Below are 21161 nucleotides of genomic sequence, written 5' to 3' on the forward strand. Positions count from 1 at the left end.
TAAGCAAGTATTTTATGTAAGTGGCGGAGAAAGTGAAGGAAAAAATAAAAAAATAGACTAAAGCCAGTTTTGAAAAGCAGTCCATCGGTGTACCACTGTTCAGTTTAAAAACAATCGTCAAAATGTTCAAAACCTGGTGCCTACATTACCCACAATGCAACTTAGCCATTGAGTGACATCCTTGGAAGTAATTCATCAGATTACATGCAGCTTCCTCTGGTGCAACAAAATACTTAATTATATTTTTTTCACATATGCAGTCATACTTTCCAACACCTGTTAACACACTTTAATGTGTAACATCAGTGCAGTTATCCTTTAAGAACACTGATTTTTGATTATCAACCTGTTGCTCATTTGTTGTTGGTAAAAGTGGAGTTTATTTTTACCAATGTATATACCATGTATAAAACCCAAGCTGCCAAATAAATGTAGTACAGTCAAAGCTACAGTATTTCCTCTGAGTAAAAGTGAAGAATAAAGTAGCGTACAATAGAAATACTCTACAAATATACTTACTTTCAATCAATCACTGTTTTCAGGTAATTTAGTCAACTGTAAACTATTTCCAAAAGTGTGAACACAAAGCTCATGATCTTCTGAAGGATTAAACCCGCTTTTTTCTCATATACATGCGGGAATTACTCATTAACACATGATGTACTGTACGTTTCCCTCACGTCACTTGTCACGCTGTCAAATTTACATGCAAGTCGCCCACCCTTCCGTCGCTCCCACCTGTTCCCCCTGCTCTGACCAATCACAGCGGAGTAGGCGGGACATCTGTGCAATAGCGGTGACAGGGAGTGGTCTATCAACCTGTCGATCAAATAACCAATGAAGCTAGGGGGAGTTAACAAGAAAAACACCCGGAAACTTCTTAAAAAATAAAAGCAGCGAGGCGAAACTCTGCTACCCGCATGCGACTGCTACTATACTTTATACTTTTTTTAACATTCATTTTTGGTTAATGTTGGCTGTCTTATTTGTATATACCCCTTGCGTGATTGTGTATGTTCCCAAACGTTCAATGAAATAAAATTACGAAATGCTTCTTTTATTGTGAAGTATTCAACGGGATGTAGTATCTGTGTGTGTGTGTAACTTGGTTTGCCGGCCCGGGCAGCGGCAGTCACCCTGTAGTACTTCTCAATTACTGTTAGCAGCCCGTCGCACCAGTCGGAGCTCTTGTATGTTGCTGTGCCGTTGTGTGTTACTTTCTGGCCGTTAACGGGAGCTCACTTCGTCGTAGTTGGTGTAATGGAACTGGACAAAATGGACGAGAACGACTGGAAGTATCACGGAGAGGGAAACAAGAGCCTGGTGGTCTCACACGTACAGGTGAGTAAGCTAAGCTAACATGAAGCTAACCCAAGTTCGGCTAAAGCAGGAGGAGTCTAAATTTAGCTCGGGGAGGACACACATCGCCCGCTTCACACTTTTTTTAACGTCAAATATGCTTCAGCTCAGTGTCGTTTCTGGTGGAAACTTTCTCACAATTCTCTGAAAAACATTTTTATGATTAAAGGATGAAATGTCAACTGCCAGTATTTTATTAATCATCGTTACCGTTAGCCTGTGTTTGCTAGTTTACCCGGCTTGCTAGCCAACAGCTAAGAGTTCACATTAGTCCAACAACCAATGGAAAAAAGATTGTTACGCTGGAACAACATCGCTAAAAACACCACCAACAGTCAGAAATAACACATAGGTTCATGTTAAGTGAAGGTGACGGACTGACTAGGTGATGTGGAGGCATTTAATGGAAGTAACGTTACGATCCTAACGGTCTGCTTGGGGAGCTAATTTAGCCGTTAGCCTCTCCTCAGGCTTGTCATCCAGCTGCTGGTTGAAGTCAACACTTTACAAAGCTGCTTTTGAGTCGGACGCGCCTGGTAGCTGACTCGGAGACAGAAGGCTGGCCTTTTGGGTTGATTTATATGCAGGTTAATCCGTGCTGACAGACACTAGAGTCATCTGAACAGGGCGGTGCACCAGCAACTGACAAACCGCTGACCGACTGTGAGAAAGTCTCACTCATGGGGACCAAGTGTGTTCATGTAAAGGAGGAGAGACATCACAGCAGCAGTGTTGTAATCAGCCAAGAAACTGTCAAGTTCCTCTTTGGTTTTGATTGTTCACAGTGTAGCAAACACTATTAATCTAGAGCTGGAGAAGAATGGAATGTGTTTGTTTATGATCACTTACAATATTAAGTTTGTTGAGTTAGGGATTCCAAAAAATAGTGATTCAGAGTTGGCACAGGTCAATAGATATTTTGTTTTATACACACTTGGACGATATAACACTAGAGTTTTAGTCCTGATATCAATAGAGCACTGAATAGGGTACACTATTAAAATGTTTTCCACTGTCCCTTTCTACACTGAACGTAAGAGATTGAAACTGAACAGAAAAAGAGTTCAGTGTTGTAGAAACACAAGTAGTTGTATAAAAACTTTGTCTGAATAAGATACAGTCTAAAACCAGATGATAAGATATATTGTTATCACGATATGAGCCTTTTTATTGCCTTCTGATGTGGAATGTTATATCCTGATATTGGTTTTCCCCTGGTTGCAAAGGCTGCATTGGATTTTAGTGATGTCATTTTCTGAATTCCTCAGACTGTTTTACTAGTTCTAATACACACCCAGTGATTATATCCACATTATGATTATTTATAAGAGATGTCATTTTGTTAATATATCGTGAAACCAATAGAACCAATAGTCATCCCAACAATTTTGTCACAATGTCAATATCAAAGTATCTTGTTTAAAAATATTGTGATATTCTGACATTTCCAACGTGCTTATTATTTATTGTGTATCATGAGATGGCCTTATAAAATTGGAATCTTGTTTTGAACAGCGCTATCTTAAACCAAAATATGATTTAAAGCAATAATTATTTGTCCAGAAACTGATCATACATTCAGTTCTTGAATGTTTTTGATACTCGATGCTACAGAAACGTTGATGTGACTCCAGCAGGAGAAGAAGAGAGGGAAATAATCCACAGATAGATTTTATGGGTGGGAACATTTCTGGAAAATGGTTTCAAAACTTACGGTAAAAACAGCCAGACAGAATTACGTGTTTTTGGCCATTCCAGCGAATTTCACATCTGACATACCAAAGTACTTAGAATATTGGCAATAATCTGTCCTGCTCATCCATCTGGAACATTACTCACAATGGTCTAATACAACAAAAGGTAATGTTTTCCGGTATGTATCGTCATTATTGCCCAACCGAAACCCAACGGTTCACTCGCGCCCTTCAACAGGTGTAATTATATAAGAAGGGAGCGTCACAGAAGAAAAAGCTCTGAGACTTGAGTGATGCAATGATTAGTATTTTTGTTAGTGTAAAGTCGGACAGTATTATGTTGGTTTCTCAGTATTTTTCCAATGGAGTTACGATAATTTCAGAGATACTGTGGTAATCTGTCCCCACATGTCATACAGTGATCTCACCTGCACTTAAGTCACAGGGTTTCTAGTAAATTTCTGCAGTAATCTGATTTTCACAAACTTAAAGTAAACTAGAAACATGTTTATAATATTTATTTATTTATTTTTTTACATGTAAGCACATGCAGGACAAAACACACTAGGAGAGTATCACTGATGGCAGAGAAGCTGGGTAGAAGGAGAGATTGTAACATGTAAAGATACATATTCAGGATGAGTTCATTCATAGTCTGACTGAAGCTGAAACTGACTCTGAGTTGCATCTTGAAGTCTAATTTGGTTTCCACCACTTCCACATTTGACTGTAAAATTTAGACAAATTCAACAGAAGGGAAATCTTGTCCTCTCACTGCAGCCTCTGTCCCAAAGAAGTGTTTCACCAACACACATAAAGTAATCAAGGCTTTGTTGTAAAGTCAGGTGAGGAGAGAAATGTTAATTCAGTTATTACTGAGCTGTTGCATGGCAGTGTTGATTGTCATTTAATCAGAATCCTACAGTGGATGTAAAAACTCACTGTCAGTGTATAACATGATTTGTCTCACCAGTCAGGTCTCTTCTGGGTATGGAGGAACTCCAAAATATACACACAATGATGTCCTCCAGTAGGGATGTCCCGATCCGATCTGTAGGATCGGGATCGGAGCCGATCTGGACATTTTTCCGCTGATCGGAATCGGCAATTTTGAACGTGGACCCGAGCCCGATTTTTTTTTTTTTTCTCTTTCATTCTCTTAACGTCAGAGCACAATTTGTGGCCGAGCGCAGACGCGCGTGTGGTGTTACTCTGGCAAACCTGTGAATAAAGTGTCTGCAGTGTGGAAATAACGTCAATTAGAAAGCGAAAGCAGTCCAACGGCGACATGTAACATCTGCCATACGGCCGTTTCGCGGAGCTGCATTTTACTACTCATATGATACAGCATATACAAAACAAAAACTCAAAGAATACAACGTGTTCACTCGAGAGTACAGGCAAGGAGACCAAAGCAGCAAACAGTCGCGGATACTTTCAGTTAGGAGAAATATCCTCAGCGACATGTCCACAAATAATACAGAGAGGGTCATCAAATTAATCGCTCTGGATAACCAGCTCATCTCCGTGGTAGGGGATCAGGGTTTTCTTCGTCACCTGGAGTTTTTGAATCCCCGGTATGTCCTACCATCTCTGCATTACATTTATTCCACTTTCGAGTTACATGCCGGTATATGCGCACTAGTTTCGTGGGTCTCATACAGCAGAGCATGTAAAGCAGGCAATCCAGGAGATGCTGAACGCGTTAATAGACAAGCAACGTGTCCACGTCATTTTATGTGACAACGTAAAGTACATGAAATAGCAAAAGATTATATGGAGGTACCAAGCGTGAGCTGCGTCTCACACACACTTCAGCTGGCTGTACACGAGGGTCTGCTGTCACAGTGCAGCGTCACACACTCACCTGCTAACACAAGGAAGGTGGAGGCCTATGTTGTTATAGCATATGCAGAATAAGAAAGAGCTATATTAAAGTAAATACTTTGTTTCAACAAAATAATAAAAACCTATTAAGGAACAGCTTAGATGCAGGTTAATTTTTTCTTAATGCAGCTGTATTATCTAGGAAAATATTAGTTAAGGCCAAGTATCGGATCGGGACTCGGTATCGGCAGATACTAAATATTAAAGGACTCGGATCGGGATCGGGGTAAAAAAAACCTGATCGGGACATCCCTATCCTCCAGTATTTTTTGTTTGTGTACACATCAAAGACATTCAGTTTACTATCATGGAGGAGTAAGGAAACAAGAAAATCTTTATATTTAAGATGCTGGGATCTTACAATTTTGACAAATAACTGATTTATAGTTGAATGCTTGGATAAACGACACCGACAACTTTTCCTTTTGGCTGCACATCTCAGTGGCCATTTGTTCATGCTGACAAAAGTATTCACCGATGTGTGTTGTAACACTTAATATATGTTAAGTATGGGGTTTGAATGTTCTTTGGACAAACAGAGAAACTTGTCCCAACTTGCGTTCTGACGCAAATGCTCCCAGGCTGGTGTTGATAGCCAACTACAGTTTTTGAGTCACCCCAAACCGCCCAGGATGGATTTACTGTTCTTTTTGCACCGTGCACTGTGACAGTAATTTGAGCCACCTCAGGAAAATCTGCGAGATGTTTCCCGATTGACTGTTCAGTTCTGTCCTGTGTTTAAATTAAACTCTTCTTCTGTTGTTGCAGCTCTCCAGAGTACTGCGCCTGCTCAAGTATCCTGCAGAGGACTCTGAAAACCCACCACAGGTATGAGATATGAGTCTGTAGAGTGTTTCACACTGCATGTTCTTAGACCAGGCCCAAGTGCAATGTGAAAAGCCTCAAAGTGTGTTTTTTGCAATGTGCATGATTTTCTTTTAGGAAAACACCAACATAACACACGCACACACTGCTGTTGAGTTCAAGTCTCCCAACGCTTCATTCAAACGGACACAGATGAAATCATAACCTCCACCAAGGAGGATAAAAGGAAGGATCCAGGAATCATTCAGATCTTAATTTAAAACTTTAATACTGGTGTATTTTGGTGGCTGATATCTATGCCTGAGTACAAAAGGGGGAGGTATGCGCTCTACTCAGCGCCACTCTAGTTTGAATTTGAACACCTTGTCAAATCAAATAATAATTTCAACCTATAGAAACAGTGCCACAGCTGCACAGTGTGATCCCACTCTGCACCTGAACACACTCAGATGTGAAACTGTACAGCTGGTTGGAAATGTTGGAAATGAACTACAGCTGGCATTGTTGAGAAGAGACGTGTAAGTCGTCTTGATAGTGTCTGTCAAACTGAAGGAGAAAACTGATGTTGAATGAGCTAACGATCAGGTTTAAGCTCCGGTTCATACCTGTCAGCAGGGTTAAAATAGAAACTTAATTTAGTGTAATGGCTTTGTGCCACAGCACAATGCTCCATTTAGTCGCTGCTCTGTTTATCGTCAGTGGAGCAGCTGCTGATTTTACATCCTGCTCAGATTAAAGACTCGGCACATCCCCTGATCCAAATGTAAACCAAATTGTTTCCCCACCCCATCATCAAATTCAAATTCACCTGGGGCCGCTCATCAGCTGCTATCACTCTGAAACTGATTTACTGTTTTTTACAGAGATAACACTCCACAATATCCTCAGATATTAACATTTTCTTATTTCTGAGCATTTGTTGACCCAACAGGAAAACAGACTAGCATAACTAAAACTCTTTCAGATATTATATATAACAATTGTGCATTCAAATGTTGATAATGATGTTGCCAACAATGTTCAAACCAAAGAAATTCACTCATGATTTTGTTTAAGCTAATGGTGCATTTCATTTAGTTGCCTGTTGCTTCAGTGTTGAAAGAAGTTGGTAAAGATGACAGAATAACAGCAATTAGAATTTAAAACATTATATCGTCTTTGAACATATTAATTGGAAATGGTGGTTGTTTAACAATGAAGACAACAACTCCAATGATGCCGCTACTCATGTCTTTTGTTTTGATTGAGAGGCTCCTAGTGGCAGATATGACATTCTTTGTGTTGAATATATAAGAATTAACTTCCAAAGTTTTAAATGATAATGAAGAGAAAATAAACGCTGGGTGTGTGATTGAGTTTGGGTTTTCCACTGATTTCTAAATTTGATTTCTGATTTAATTTGGCATTGATTCGGTTAGGGATACTTCAGTCACAATACTAATTTCACTTCGATATGAAAGAGAGAACGTATGCTGTAAAATGTGCATGGAGCCTTCTAACATGATGCATTATTAATAGTATCAATGTTTACATTAGGGAAGGGTCATGATTGGCAAAATTCAAATTGTCATTAAATTAGAAATATTCAAATATGGCTGGTTTTGTCTGGAAAAATAGGTTTTTAATTGTTTTTTAGTCGTGCCTGGAAGTATAAAACCTTGACAGGATCGTATTATTGTTACCAGGCTGTGGTAACACATGAAGTCAGTATAAACCCATGCAGCTATATGCTGAAGGACATACAAACAACTGGTCTTCCAAAAATCGCTGAATAGTTCCCACTGACTATCGGATAGCATGTTTGAGTCAGATGCCATACGGAGGAAAACTGGGATCACCGTTGCATCAGGATCCCAGAATGAACAAAAACGCATGTGGTTACATTTAATGAAGTTTGGTAGCTAGCTATGTAGGAGGATGACTTTATTCTTAATCATGTCTACAAACCTGAGTTGTGGATTGTTCGTCCAACAAGTGAAACTTCTGTCAATGAGCACAACTGCAGAACAATTTCCCTCTGTGAGAAATAATGAGATTGTGGGAGAGGTCTGCGGTCTGGCACAACGCTCAGAGCAAACAGAGTCAGATGGTCATCAGCTGGTTATCCTGAATCATGTGTTGGTTTATTTTTTTTTTTAGGGAGGCCAAATAACTGAACTGAGTCGACTGTGTGGATCTCTGAGCACAAAGAGAACAAATAACTCCGCTGCTCTGTCAACATTTGATGTCTTAGAACAGGATGTACAACTTGGTGTTTACCTTTGTGTTTACCTCCCGGCTGATCTGCGGGCTGAGACGCATATCCTGACCTGCTGCCAGCCCCGTCTTTGTCTTTGATTATTATCAGTAAGAATGATTTTCAAGAGAGGGGGAGCAGGAAGGAGCAGAAAGATGCTGCCCATCACATGTTGTGTATAGTTTTTCATGTCTGTGACATATTCTAGATAAAGATATTAAAACTGTAGTGAAACGCTGGTGTGGTTTCTATGTCTGTCCACTGGTCGATTTTAGGTCTACTGTTGCGAGACCCTGAATCTCATGGACCTTATGTAGCTTTATCTTTGATAAGATTGTACAGTATTCACTGAGGAGAGACAAATAAATGGTTGATCCTCTTTGAATTCTGCCACGAAACACATTTATGATGTTTGTCAATTAAAAAAGATAGTTTTTCAGGTCAGTAAAATCTTACTCAACATGGCTGTTGCAGCGCTACAATATTTAAGTTAGGGCTTATCGTTCAACAAGACGATTTCACTAATGCAACTGATGGCTGTGTATTCTTCATAATTACATGCTTTCACAGTGTTATATGTATTCATTTTTATAACAAACTGCAACTTTCTTTAGTTGAAAAATTATCTTTTAAAATGATAAACATCACATGTTTAATTCGTGGCACATACAAGTAAGTTCCCACGGTGGTCCATCACAGTGAGCGTGACTCCGGCTCTGAATGATTTAAGACTCTCTGTGTGTGTTTGTCTTCCAGACAGTGGAGCAGGCCTACAGGCAGATCCAGAACATTGTTGACTTCAGCTCCAACGTGATGAGCAGCCTGTTGGGAGAGAAGTTTATCCACAGCGGAGTAAGTTCACTTTGTCTTTATTTAAGGGTGCAGCATGTGAGAGTTGTTAGTTTTATCTTACAGTACATTAAAAGAGTCGATCTAGCATCACACTCCTACAACATTATCAGAGTCACGATGAATAAAAAGGGTCCAAGTATTTTGTTATTCCACACAGTCCTCTTCCCTGACACAATCTGGTGCCTTTATTACCCAGAATGCAACACCATGGACGGGAATTTTGGTGTGATATACTTCAATACACACCTCCAGATTTATTTCACCTCCAATCTTATTGTCTGTCCTTTAGACAAAACCTAAATAAAGCTTTGATTGATTGATTAGACCCAGCTGACACGGACTCGAGTGACATCATCTGAAGCAATATATCACATGAATCTCTGGAGCCTCAAAATACTTTACACAACTTTTTTCACATGTGCTGTAGCACTGTAATTGATATGAAACAAACAAGACAGAGACAGAATCAGAGCAGACTTCCTGACCGTTATCAATCATCAGGACACAACACTGACCTACATCCTGTTATTAAAGCTCACCAACCCAGAGAACAACCAGTTTTGTCTCATTCACTGATCAGGGGATTAATCTTCTGTCTGAGTGACACATTTGACAAATGAGGACAATGATCAATGATGTGTGTGTGTCTGGTACTTTGTTAGAGTAGTGCTCCTGTTAAATTAAACCTACCAGGGTGTAAATAATATTCTTGAACGAATCTGATTGTCTTTTAAATCAGAACAAGGAAAGTATTGTATTGTGTTTATTGAAGCTGGTATGTTTACAGCTGCTGTGTCTGTACATCATCAGTCACATCATAAACTGCTGATGAGCACACTGTCGGCAGATCGCACTACTTTACATACGTCAGATAACAGAAACAGAAGTATAGACAGTTCTGTTCAGACACTGGTCGCAAGTTACTAACTTTATTTTCTCTACAGGAAGTGGTCAAACTGCCGCTAGAGTTTGTGCGACAGCTGTCAATCAAAGTTCAACATCAGAGACCAGGTAAGACAGAAACATATGATATTAAACAGTTCCTGCAGATGAGACGATTTAAACCCCTCAAATGTCTCAAAAGAGTTTAGTATAAAGAACAGAAACGGGGAACTTCTAACCTGGTTCTGCCTGCAGGTAATAAAATCAGCCTGCGATAACGCTCCATAATTTACATGCTTTCCTGAGATATAACATTTCACTAGATGGAGAGATGTGAGAGTCATATCACTCGTCTCATCTCACTCTGAATGCCAACAAGAGTAGACACTTTAATACAGAGTGAACTTCCTGCTCGCCTCACTTCATGTTGTTCCTGTCGGCATCTACATGATATTAGCTCTCGTCTCTTTTCATTGATATTAACTCATTTAACTTCTGAGTATAAGTTTTGTCCACAAGGATGTAGATACGTTTAAAAACTCTGTTTATTTTCTTAGAGCTCTACTTCAACACAGATAACATTTAAAAACTGTTTTTTGTTTTTTAAATTCAGGAAACATTAGCAGTGTTGGATTTGACTAAATGATGATTTAGGGGTGGCAAAAAAAAACTTGGATAAAGAATAAAATAAGTAATTCAATTAAAATACTTAATTCAAGAGCTTCAATGATGAAGTTGATTTGTCGGCCAATGAAAAGTCAATCAGTATGCAGCAATTTTGATAGTTAATCGCTGTTTAATGAAGTTTATCAGTTTGAATGTCAAGTACTTGTCTTTGCTATGATTTGTAAATCCATTTTACAAAACAGTCGGTTTTCTTTATATTTTACACATCGTTGAAACTGTTTTGGAATCAGGGTTGTAAAAAAATCAGAATGTAGAAAAGCAAAAATTACAAAGCTTGATGATCCAGGTTATGAAATGGCATTTTTTTTGCTCCTTTTCTTGGTATTAAATGACACAAAATGTAATATTTTGAGGTTTGGGACTAGCAGACAAACAGAGACGTTTGAAGATCTAGGATAAAAGATGAAGGGGGATGTGTTACAAGCATTTTTACTTTCTTCTGATGTTATCTAGACCAAAACAATCATTCATTGAACTGCTTTAGAGACCACAAATGTGCTCAAATAATTGGTGTAAGAAAACATTTAAATATAGACGATGGTAAATCTGTAGCTTGGAAGTAAATATCCGACACCAGGAAGGCATTTATCCGCCTAAACAGAAGGTGCATGGACAATGTCTAATATAACAACATCAAGTTTACTTGTACAGCAAATAGAACTCTGTGTTTGTATGTGTGTCAGCGTGGCGCTGTGATAAGGTGATGGACATCTACAGCGGCTGTGCTCTCTGTCTGCCCAACCTGACGTCTCCAGTCCTCCACCAGCCAACACACACTCCTCCACTCTGCATCGAGATCAAGGTGAACTTACACGCTAAAATAATGAATATTTACTCCCTTTACTTTATCTCCACCAGCAGCTTTAAGCACTGCGGTAGTTAATTTTCAAGGGATGACCCCACAACAACCCTCAATTTTGATGACATTGTAATTCATTTTGAGTTTGGTTTTAATTTCAGTTTCATCCTGATGATAAAACTCCTGATCTTGTGTAAAATGTAATGTTCTCCCTTATGAGAAACAGCCACATTTCCAGAAATCTTTGCCAGTGATTCATTGTCATTCCAGACAAACTGAGCAGAAACAGCAAATCACACGAGTGTGACTGTGAGTGTTACTCAGCTGCTGTGTTTTGTTTTTGTGTGTGCCTTTTTTTTTTTATAGCCTAAATGTGGCTTCCTGCCGTCCTCCAAACATGTCAGCAAAGACATCAAGACCAAAGTGTGCCGATTCTGCATGCACCAACACTACAAGGTAAATACCACAGTCATTTGGTGGTCTGGTCCTTTTTTTTTACTTCTAGTGAGAAGGTAATGCATTGTGTACGTATGTATGTGTATACTTAGAATGTGCAGCTAGTGATGGGTTAAATGCAGAGGACAAATTTCAGGTGTGTTTCATGTCTGACAAATAAAGATATTTCTTCTTCTGCACAGTCAGTTACATTATCAGTGTCTGTATCAATAGACTGTCAATATTAGAAGGACCTGGACCGGGATCAGAATAAAGAGAAAGTTGATTTGTTCAGCTATACAACAGAAAGTCATAACATTTCTATTACTTTCTGACATTTCTTTCTTTGTATTCTCTGTTTCTGTGCCTCAGGTGGCCAATGGGAAGTGGAAGAGACGCAGTCTGTACTGTCCTCTCGACCTGTTCTCAGGGTGAGACTTTTGCATTTACTATTATGGAACTCGTATGAAAAGTTATACTATAGTAATGTACATACAGCATCACTGTACATGTATTTATATTTTTTCCTGTTTATAAAGTAAGTTCTGCGACAAATCCTGATTCTTACATAGTGTCCCCCGCGTAAGCTCAGGTAAACAGGTGATGGACAAAACATAAGAAAACATTGTACACAGTGTAATTTAGTCTAATACAAACAAAACACCAGCCTGTGTAGTGTTTGTGTTAATGTTTCTCAGAGCATGTCTTCTGTACCACTCCTGCCTCCTCACTACAGATTCAGACATTCTGGTTGAAGCTCCTCACTGTTCTTCAGCTGATGTTCTCTGTTTTCTCTCGTGTTGTTCAGGAACAGACAGAGAATGCACTTTGCCATCAGACACCTGATAGAAGAACCTCAGAACAACTTCAAAATCTTCAAGGTGAGACACAACCACACCTGTCTGTCTCTGTCCACCACAGTGTGATTTAAAACTCTGTTTGTGTACTTAGATCACAACTTCCGACTGCATCAACGACACAGTCGATCCTGCAGCTGCTGGTTTGAAAACCCACATTCTATGTCTGTCTTAAAATGATAATCAGGTTTTCATTTGAACATTTAAACAGTTTTTGCCTGCTGTAATCATCCCACCTTGTTCATGCTGGCTGCAAAGAGATTCCGTCTTTTCTCTTTTGATCATGCTTTTTATTATTTCTTCCACAACTAAACCCCAAAACAAAAAGAGTAATACATGAATGCAATAGTGATTAAAATATATCATGTATTGAAAAACAAAAAAAGGAAAAGAGTGTGGTATATTTGCAGGAGAGTAAAGCAAAGAGATTCCTTCTAAAAGTAGTTTCGAAGGACAAGGAGGACAGAAGTCCACATTCTTTGACCGTGCAAAACAAATTCTAAAATTCAACTGGAACTAATATGAAGCTTCACCAGTCTGAGGCTATAAAATTGATTAGATTTCTTCTGAAGTTACAGCTCTTTTAGTCCAAAAACTCCACGTTGTTATCATCATGGAAACACTGTAGTCGAAGCACAAAGGCTGGATTTGTACTAAAAAGTCTGTAACTGTCAAAGATAACAACTCTGTTGGTCTAACTCAGACTGCTGGAGCCTCAGATCAGCTTCACATCAACTGAAGAATGTATTTTTGCTCAGAACTGGTCTATGGATGTTTTGCCACCAGGAAGGAAATCACAGTTCACTTGGCTGATTCTTATCATGTTATTTAGTTCAGTTGAACCAAAACTGTGACAGAAATTCTGAGAAAAGCATCTTTCACAAACATCTCAAACGTGTGGAAATTCAGCACCAGCTGATAAAAATGAAAGCATTAACTTCATCACATGATCTCGGTTTGTATGTGGTTTCCTTTTTAGGGCGGTCAGTGTGTTTACAGCAGTAAGGAGGGCAGTGATGACTCGATAGACCTGAACTCTCTGCTGCATCATCTCAGACCGTACTTCCTGTATGGAAACAACAGAATCAACAGTCACATGACCAGCAAAGCCGTCCTGAACGACTTTATTCAGGTAAAAAACAGCTCACACACAAATGTGCAGCCACATATTATGTGTAAGTGTGTCTAACAGTTGCATATCGAAGGCAACTGGACTTGTTTCAACCTGCGTGTTACAACATCAGCACCAAATTCAGCTCATGTGTCAAAATGTTGGATATTTATCAGCTGATCTCTTACTTTGAAAACACTGGACCAAAATTGAATAGTTACACGTTGTATTGACAAGAGGGGCTGTTGGACTTCACTCCGTAATGTTAAAAAAATGAAGCAATCTGTAATTTTAGATTGTTCTGCATTTATTAATCCTGGATTTAGATCCTGTAACTGACGCTGATCAACACAGACACGCCTCATTGAGAACTCTCTCTCTCTCTCTCTCTCTCTCTGAGTAGGTTCTGGTGAACGCCCTGCTGAGCGGTGGAGGAGGAGATGGAGGGGTGATGACGGACAGACGAGGAGAAGGGCGAAGCTTCTGTGAAGCGAGTCTGTTCAACAAAGAAAGGATTCGCCATGGTGAGGACCCGCATGTCTACCTGTCTGTGTTCCCCTCTGACAGGATTTAGTGATTCATCTGAACATTTAAGCAACATTATGTAACTTTTTACCTTAAAATAACAGCTTCAAAATCATATTGAAGGTACAGAGTCTTGTAACAGGATGAATGGTGTCTCTGTCTCAGCTGCTCCACCCCCTATCAAGTTTTCAACACACAACATTGTTATGACGCAATGAGTTTTGTTTATAGTCAGCACCTGCATTACACGTGACTAATTGTTACAGACCTGGTATTTGTATTACAACAGTTGTGTTGCACTGTAAAGCTGTTAAAGCCCCCCTACAGTTTAAGTTGCACATGACAGCAAAATCTGGCAAAACAAGACATTTAAAGTTCTCACTCAGGACTCTTGATGGACTTTTTTTAGAGACTGAACTAAGAAAATACCTGGAATATTCATCAATATTTAACATAAGTGTTTGTTGCAGCTCCAGTTATTAAACTCTAATCACTCAAGTTTAAAAGACGGCAGTTACCATCCAGAATCTGTTCCCCATTTGAAAGATGTTTTCATTGTTACTTTCTTTTCTCTCTCCCTTCGTGACAACACAGATTTTATTCTAGTTTGAATTTGATCTGTGTGCAGCCTGTTGGTCTGTTTTTCTTCTCTCACAAAGGTTTTTCTTGTGTAGCAACCTCCTTCAGAAATATGTGTGGTTTGAAAGAAGCATTTGTGTCATTTAGACAGAAACACTTTGCTCATAACATCTGAATCCCATTATGTAAACTTGTGAAACTGGGAAAAAAAAGAATAAACAAGAATGTTGACCTCTCCTCTCTAAACTGCTGTTTCTTTTTCTCTGTGTGTGTAGGCTCTCAGGGTTTACCCAGCGACAGTGTGTTGTTCAGGATTCTTCAGACTCAGATGTTGGACACACAGGACATAGAAGGACTTTACCTTCTGTACCGTCGGGTTGAGCAACACCTGCAGGACTTCCCCAAGGAGAGGTAACACAACTGTAGTAACTGTGTCTGTGAAGAGCGATCTATTTAATCCATCACCCATGGGCGGCACTGTCTAGTCTCTGATGTCACTTCCTGTTTGTGTCCGTCAGGACTCGTCTTCAGATCGACGGTCCGTACAACGAGGCCTTCCTGGAGAAGCTGCAGAAATGTCCGGCTGAGGATGACGGCTCTGTGGAGTACGCCGTCGCCAAGGTCGGTCTAGTTCCACAATTTCCTTGAAACTCACCTCAGGTTGACTATGGTTGAATTATCGGTAACAGTTTCTTTAACACAGCAAAAATAATTTTGAAAGGCTACACACCAACAAACATGGAACAAAGCAGAATTTTCTTTTAGATAAAAACTAACTTTGAATTTTGGAAATTACAACACCTGTCCCTTTTTTCAGGTACATTTTGACCTACTGACATTAGAATTGTTGAGTTATCACATCGGTTTGGATCGAATGAGTCGGAAACATTACTATGCTGCCGTCGCTGGAATCTAATTCTATAAATAATACAATACTAATAATATTAGTGAAGCCTGATCTTTATCTGCAGCTGTGCAGCAATAACAGATTTAAACAGATTGAATAGACGTGCAAAAAAATGTTTGAACTTGGAGCCTTGGAACAGTCTGCTTCACTGAAAGTAAAAACAACAAAGATAAGGACAAAGTTGTTACACAGGGCAGATTTCCTTTGAACACACCTGATGATGGCAGCATGTCTAACTTGTGTATTTTGACCTCAGGTCCATCAGTACTGTGCTGCCATGACTGCCAAGGACTGCTCCATCATGGTCGCCCTGGTGCCCAGCAGTGAGGAAGAGGAGGATGATGATGGGTAAGAGTTTGGAAGGTCACGTTGGCTATTAAGATGAGTTTGATGAACCATCACATTAACCACTTAAGGAACACCGTTCCAACATAGGAACACCCTTCACTAAACGAACACCCTTCGTAAAAACGAAAAGTTTTTTTGCTAATAGTTTTAAGCATCAGGTCTTAACAGTATATACTCACTGTTGGAAAGCTGAGACTGTCGTGATTATTTTAAGCCCAAAAAAGTTATTTCCAGACCATGTAATAGCCTTCTAAACTCACCATGACACAACATTAGAAAGAGCCCTCTACCGCAAGAAGCAAGAATGCCTACATACCTTCGGAGTGTTCCCTTTTTCCACAGGTACAACGTCATGCCACAATTTTTTTTTTCATAGTATGCCAAGAGTCCATAGAATGGGAATATGATATATGAATATGATTTGAGGTTAACGTTTTTAGTCTGATATTTCAGTGAGTCACAATTTTAGTATGAATGTTAAGTTAAAAATGTAATTTTCAGGGGAAAAAAATATATAAGTGAAGATGTATGTATTGTTGTGGTCCAAACCAAACAATAACATTCCCTTACCTCATGAAATAAACCATTAATTAGAATCTGTAGCGCCTGGTGATTCCACCAGGTGGAGCCAGATGTCAGCTCAACATGTAAAACAGAACCATCAGAATCTACCTGATCATTAATGCTCCTCCCTCCTCCCTCCAGTCAGAGGCGGCTCAGGGACTTCCTCTCCTCCAGACCTCCTGCTTTCTCTTACTCTGTCTCCATCTTGGATCTGGACCCAAAGCCGTTCGACAGCATCCCCCGCCAGCTGCGCCTGGACCAGAAGATTGTCTCCTGCTACCTAAGAACTGGCGGTGCCTTGCCAAAGGGCTCTCTGCCGCCGCTCCCCGGCATCTTCACAGCTGCAGAGAGAGAGGACTGCACGCTGCTCTTCCACCCCGTCTGAGCGCCCTGAAGACAAACTGACGCCACACTGATGCCTCAAACAGAGGAGGGATGCCATGTTGATGCAGAGGTCTAGAATCACTGAACACCAGAGCGGGTCATCAGAGACTTTCCTGCAGCACCTTCTCTTTATTCAAGTTAACAGTTACAAACTGCGACTGCTGCTGCTCAGCTCAGTTAAGATCTACGAGCAGGAAGTCGCCACGAAATCACCACACGTCTGAGCGACTTTCTGATATTTAAGTTACTGACTCCGGAGTGTTTGTGTGGTCGCTGCGAGCGACTCCTCGCTCCTGTCAGGAGGTGAATCTCGACATCACCGCTCTCTTCTGTCATAATTCATATTTATTAGAATATTTACAGGGAGCCTTTTTCTTTCTTTTGGTGACAACAGATTAACCTCCTGATAGGACTGTGGCGTCTCTAGTTCTCTCTGCCGACAGCGAAGCTTGAGCCGCATTTCCACACGAAGTAGTCCCAGAAAATACTTTTCAAGGGACTAAAGATTCTTTCAGCCTGTTGTTTGCGTTTCCACCGTGGTGAATTCAATCAGGCAATTTAGTCTGCTGATGCATGAAAAAGTGACAGCTGCGTTCGCGTGGAACGTAACCATGAGAGCAATGATCGTCGTTGATCAACCTGTTGCACGCTTTTTTTCTGTAACTCCATGTTGGTGTGTTGAAGCGCAATGTAAAAAATCAGAAGGCTGCAGGTTTTTAAAGATGGTGGCTGGGAAAAAAAAAAGAGATGCATTCAGCTCAGCCCAAAAGTTCCTGTACTTTTTTGGAACAACTGCACCCCCGTGAAGGAACTTCTTGGGGGTGCAAAAAATAAAAGGTTTTTGGGGGTGCATGCAGTACCAATATAGGGTTGTACATTTTCCACAGATATTGGTCAAATGTCGTGGATATTTCATTTGACTTTATTGTCTAAAATGAAATAATTCCACTTAAACAAACTGTACTGGGAATTTATTTATATATATTTGTCCCAAGCATCTTTTGTCAGCATTATCTTTAAAATATCTGTGATAGGCCAACATCAGCTGATAATCTGGCTCTTAAAATAATACAGTTCCTCGTCTCTGTGGAAAGTTACTGCGGTGGAAATGCGGCTCCTGTCAGAAAGAAATGAGGAAGGAGATTGAAGGTGAAGAAGAGAAAAAGCATGTCGTTGAGCTGTGATGTACGCATAATGATGTCACTTCCTGAATGTACGCAGGGCCTCTGGTGGATTTTGGCTGATCTGATCCTCAGTCTGTCTGTCTCAGCAGCTGAATGGAGGAGACATTTCTTGTTCCCATAATCCTTTGCAGACATACGGAGTTTCAGTTGTCTGCTGGACTCCATGGAAGGTTTCCTGTCAAAAAAAACCTCCTTTTGTGTTGGTTGAAGCACATTATTTTAACTACTGTTGTTGTCAGATTAAGATTTGTTTCAGTCGCTGTCTTACACTCCCTCGTTCACTTATCTGGCGACGCGTAGCTTTGTTAAAATTTGGTTACACTTCCTGCAAATATCTGCTCCATCTCCTGTTCACAAGTGAGGCCCAACACACAAATTCACCCACGGGTCCTTTGATTTGTGATCAGCTGATAGACGACAGAGAAGTCACTTTTAACATCACATGAGCTGATGTGACCAGTCGTCCGTGGAGCAGAGGATTTTGGTAGAGGTTGAAACAGAACAAGGATTTTGTCTCCTCACCAGAGGTCAGCATGTCGACCCGCCGTCGATCAATCTGACCCACCAGAGCAAGGGCTGCTGGGTAACAGAGAGCAGTCCTTTTCAGACGGGCCGAGCTTCATGCTGGTTTTTTGTGCCATAAGTGGCTTGTTGTGTGTTTGTACATGTGCCTAAATGTTCTGGTAGGACTGGAGAAGGGTGTGTGTGTGTGTGTGTGTGCACGTGTGTGTGTGGAGAAAACTCACTCTGTTACAAGCTGCATTCACAGCTCAGATCTGAGACAAACCCACTCCAGTTTGTCTCTGTTCAGACTGACATCAGATCAGTCTGTGGACGCAGCTGTGAACTCTCAGTACCTCAAACTCCAGACGACCCAGACAGAAGCTCAACACGGTCGTCTGACGTTTGAAAAGCGATGTGTTCAGGAGCGCTGCGAGGTTTCTGAGGATGGCTGAGAGACTCGTGCCCAGTCTTTGTTAACATGAGCAGATGTTTGTTTTCGGATCGTTTTGGGACTCTGTGACTTTCTCTCATCGTGCTCTCAAACCAGCGGCGCTCAAGGAGGCTTCAGATAAACTGGTAACACTTGACTTCAGTTCTTCTGCTCACTGTCCACTCTCCAACCTCCACGACCCCCATCAGCCGATCAAACTCACGTAACCAAATCACACTACAAGACTGAAACGACAGAAAATCTGATCTCCCTTCATCAGGCATTGAAGAAATGTCAGCTGATGATGTCGTCTGTCCACCCAGTCAGCAGCAGCGTGATGGGGTCAGTAGTTCTGTTGAATACAAACACTAAAGGTTTGAAGCAAGACAGAGGCTGGAGAGCGGACAGCAGCCGAACTGAACCAACCACTGATCGTTCTAACTGTTGAAATGAAGACGCGACAGGCAGCATGACAGGAGAGCAGAGGCTCATGGGAGTTGGAGGGGGGGGGATACCTCTGCAGTCGTAGCGTCGAAGATTTGATGTTACTACTAAATGAAAATACTAAACAGTTTAACAGCTACACAGACTTTACACCAAAGCATCCGATCACCACGTCGCAGCTACGTCCGAACACAAAAAAGTTACTCATTAACATGTCGTAGCTGTGACACGAGCGGGATTCTGATTTAATAATCTTGTCAGTGTGATCACGAGGACACGCAGCTGCAGTTTGTGTCTCATCACATTCAAGATAGAGCCGTGTTAAAGTCGTCATTGGACGAATGATCGAGACTGAAAAACACCCATGTTTTAGATTTACAAGTGTTTGTTATCACATCAGCTCAGGACAGTTGTATGACTGCAATGTCGGGTTATAAAAACACAGTGCATTAATAACGTAACATGACCATTAAAGTAGTGATCAGGTGTCTTTAACACACACCTTCAGATGACACGAGACGTCCATCTTATTTAGAGCTGCAACTAACGATTGTCAATCAGTGGATTTATATATGAAACATCCAAAAACTTCGACAACTCACAAAAGCAGCAAATTCTTAGATTTAAGAAACTAGAAACAACAAATGTTTGACATTGTTACTACATTTTTTGCTTGGAAAATGACTAAATTATCTAATTAATTGGCAACTAATTGTTTTATTTTTCAATCTGTTAGTTCTGAAGGTATCGGCTCCTTCAGGTACTTCCAAGTTATTTGGTCAGATATATCTCAGTTTCTAAGTCTGCAGAAAAACAAATGGATCAAATATACGAGATGATATTCTCTTGTTTTGTTGTGGAGCTTTTAACTGTTTTACACATCATCAGTAGTTTGGGTTTGTTAGTTGTCAAACATCGATGAGAAGTTGTAGCGGTGCCTCAGAATCGTGGAAAGGTTCAAACATCTGCATTTTTTTTTTTTGACAACTGAGTGATTCGGTCAAAAGCTCCAGAACAAGACAGCAACAGAAGTCTGAGTTACGATTGTTCAGTCGATTTCAAAGTTAAACTCACAGCATATAAATGAAGATTTAATATCCAGATTCCATCTTTGTGTGGTATAAAAAAGAGATTTAAGTCAGAAGACAGATTTCATTTCTATTCCTGCAGAGAGAGTCTGTTAAATCTCTTCTAAGTTGTTAATCGACCTCGCAGACTTCTGAAACATTATCGGAGATTAAACACAACGATAATACGATGATTGAAGACACGAGACGGACACAAACTGTGGCGAAACGCAGCACTGATAAGATTATGTTAAAGATTACAGAACAGATGTTTCTAATCACAAGAAAACAAACTTCGTCCTCACGTTGAGTCGATGCTCTGACAGGTGAGCTGGAGTCTGATTGGTCGTTTGCCTCCGCCTGCTGCCTGAGCGTCGGCGTGCAGAAACATCACAGCACTGTGATACTACAGACTTGTAATAACTGCGTGTGTGTAAATAGCTGAGAGAAGAAAACTATTTGAAAATACAAAGGCGACACTGCTGTCTGGCATTTTGTATTTAAATTATTTATTTTTGTAGATTCTGACCGATGAGCTCTGCTGTAACAGCTGTCACAGTCGTGCTCTTTATATTGAATAAAGATTTCTAAGAGACTAAAC

General features: G+C 40.3%; 1 protein-coding gene across 1 annotated transcript; it reads left to right on the forward strand.

Moving 5' to 3' along the window:
- The first annotated feature begins 1121 nt into the window (after positions 1-1121).
- Positions 1122-21160, forward strand: ippk (inositol 1,3,4,5,6-pentakisphosphate 2-kinase). The gene is made up of 14 exons (XM_030420700.1): positions 1122-1341; positions 5709-5768; positions 8758-8853; positions 9798-9864; positions 11106-11224; positions 11588-11677; positions 12029-12087; positions 12465-12537; positions 13493-13645; positions 14028-14148; positions 15004-15139; positions 15247-15349; positions 15892-15983; positions 16689-21160. The coding sequence occupies exons 1-14, from the start codon at positions 1261-1263 to the stop codon at positions 16930-16932; spliced, it is 1494 nt and encodes a 497-aa protein (XP_030276560.1). The 5' UTR covers positions 1122-1260; the 3' UTR covers positions 16933-21160.
- The last annotated feature ends 1 nt before the right edge of the window (position 21161 follows it).

This window comes from Sparus aurata, chromosome 6 (assembly GCF_900880675.1).
Source record: "Sparus aurata chromosome 6, fSpaAur1.1, whole genome shotgun sequence".
Taxonomy (NCBI): Eukaryota; Metazoa; Chordata; class Actinopteri; order Spariformes; family Sparidae; genus Sparus; species Sparus aurata.

Coding starts and splice junctions, on each gene's coding strand:
- ippk (XM_030420700.1), top strand. CDS start 1,261: ATGGAACTGGACAAAATGGACGAGAACGACTGGAAGTATCACGGAGAG. Junction 11,678..12,028: donor GCATGCACCAACACTACAAG/GTAAATACCACA, acceptor TCTGTGCCTCAG/GTGGCCAATGGGAAGTGGAA. Junction 14,149..15,003: donor CAAAGAAAGGATTCGCCATG/GTGAGGACCCGC, acceptor CTGTGTGTGTAG/GCTCTCAGGGTTTACCCAGC.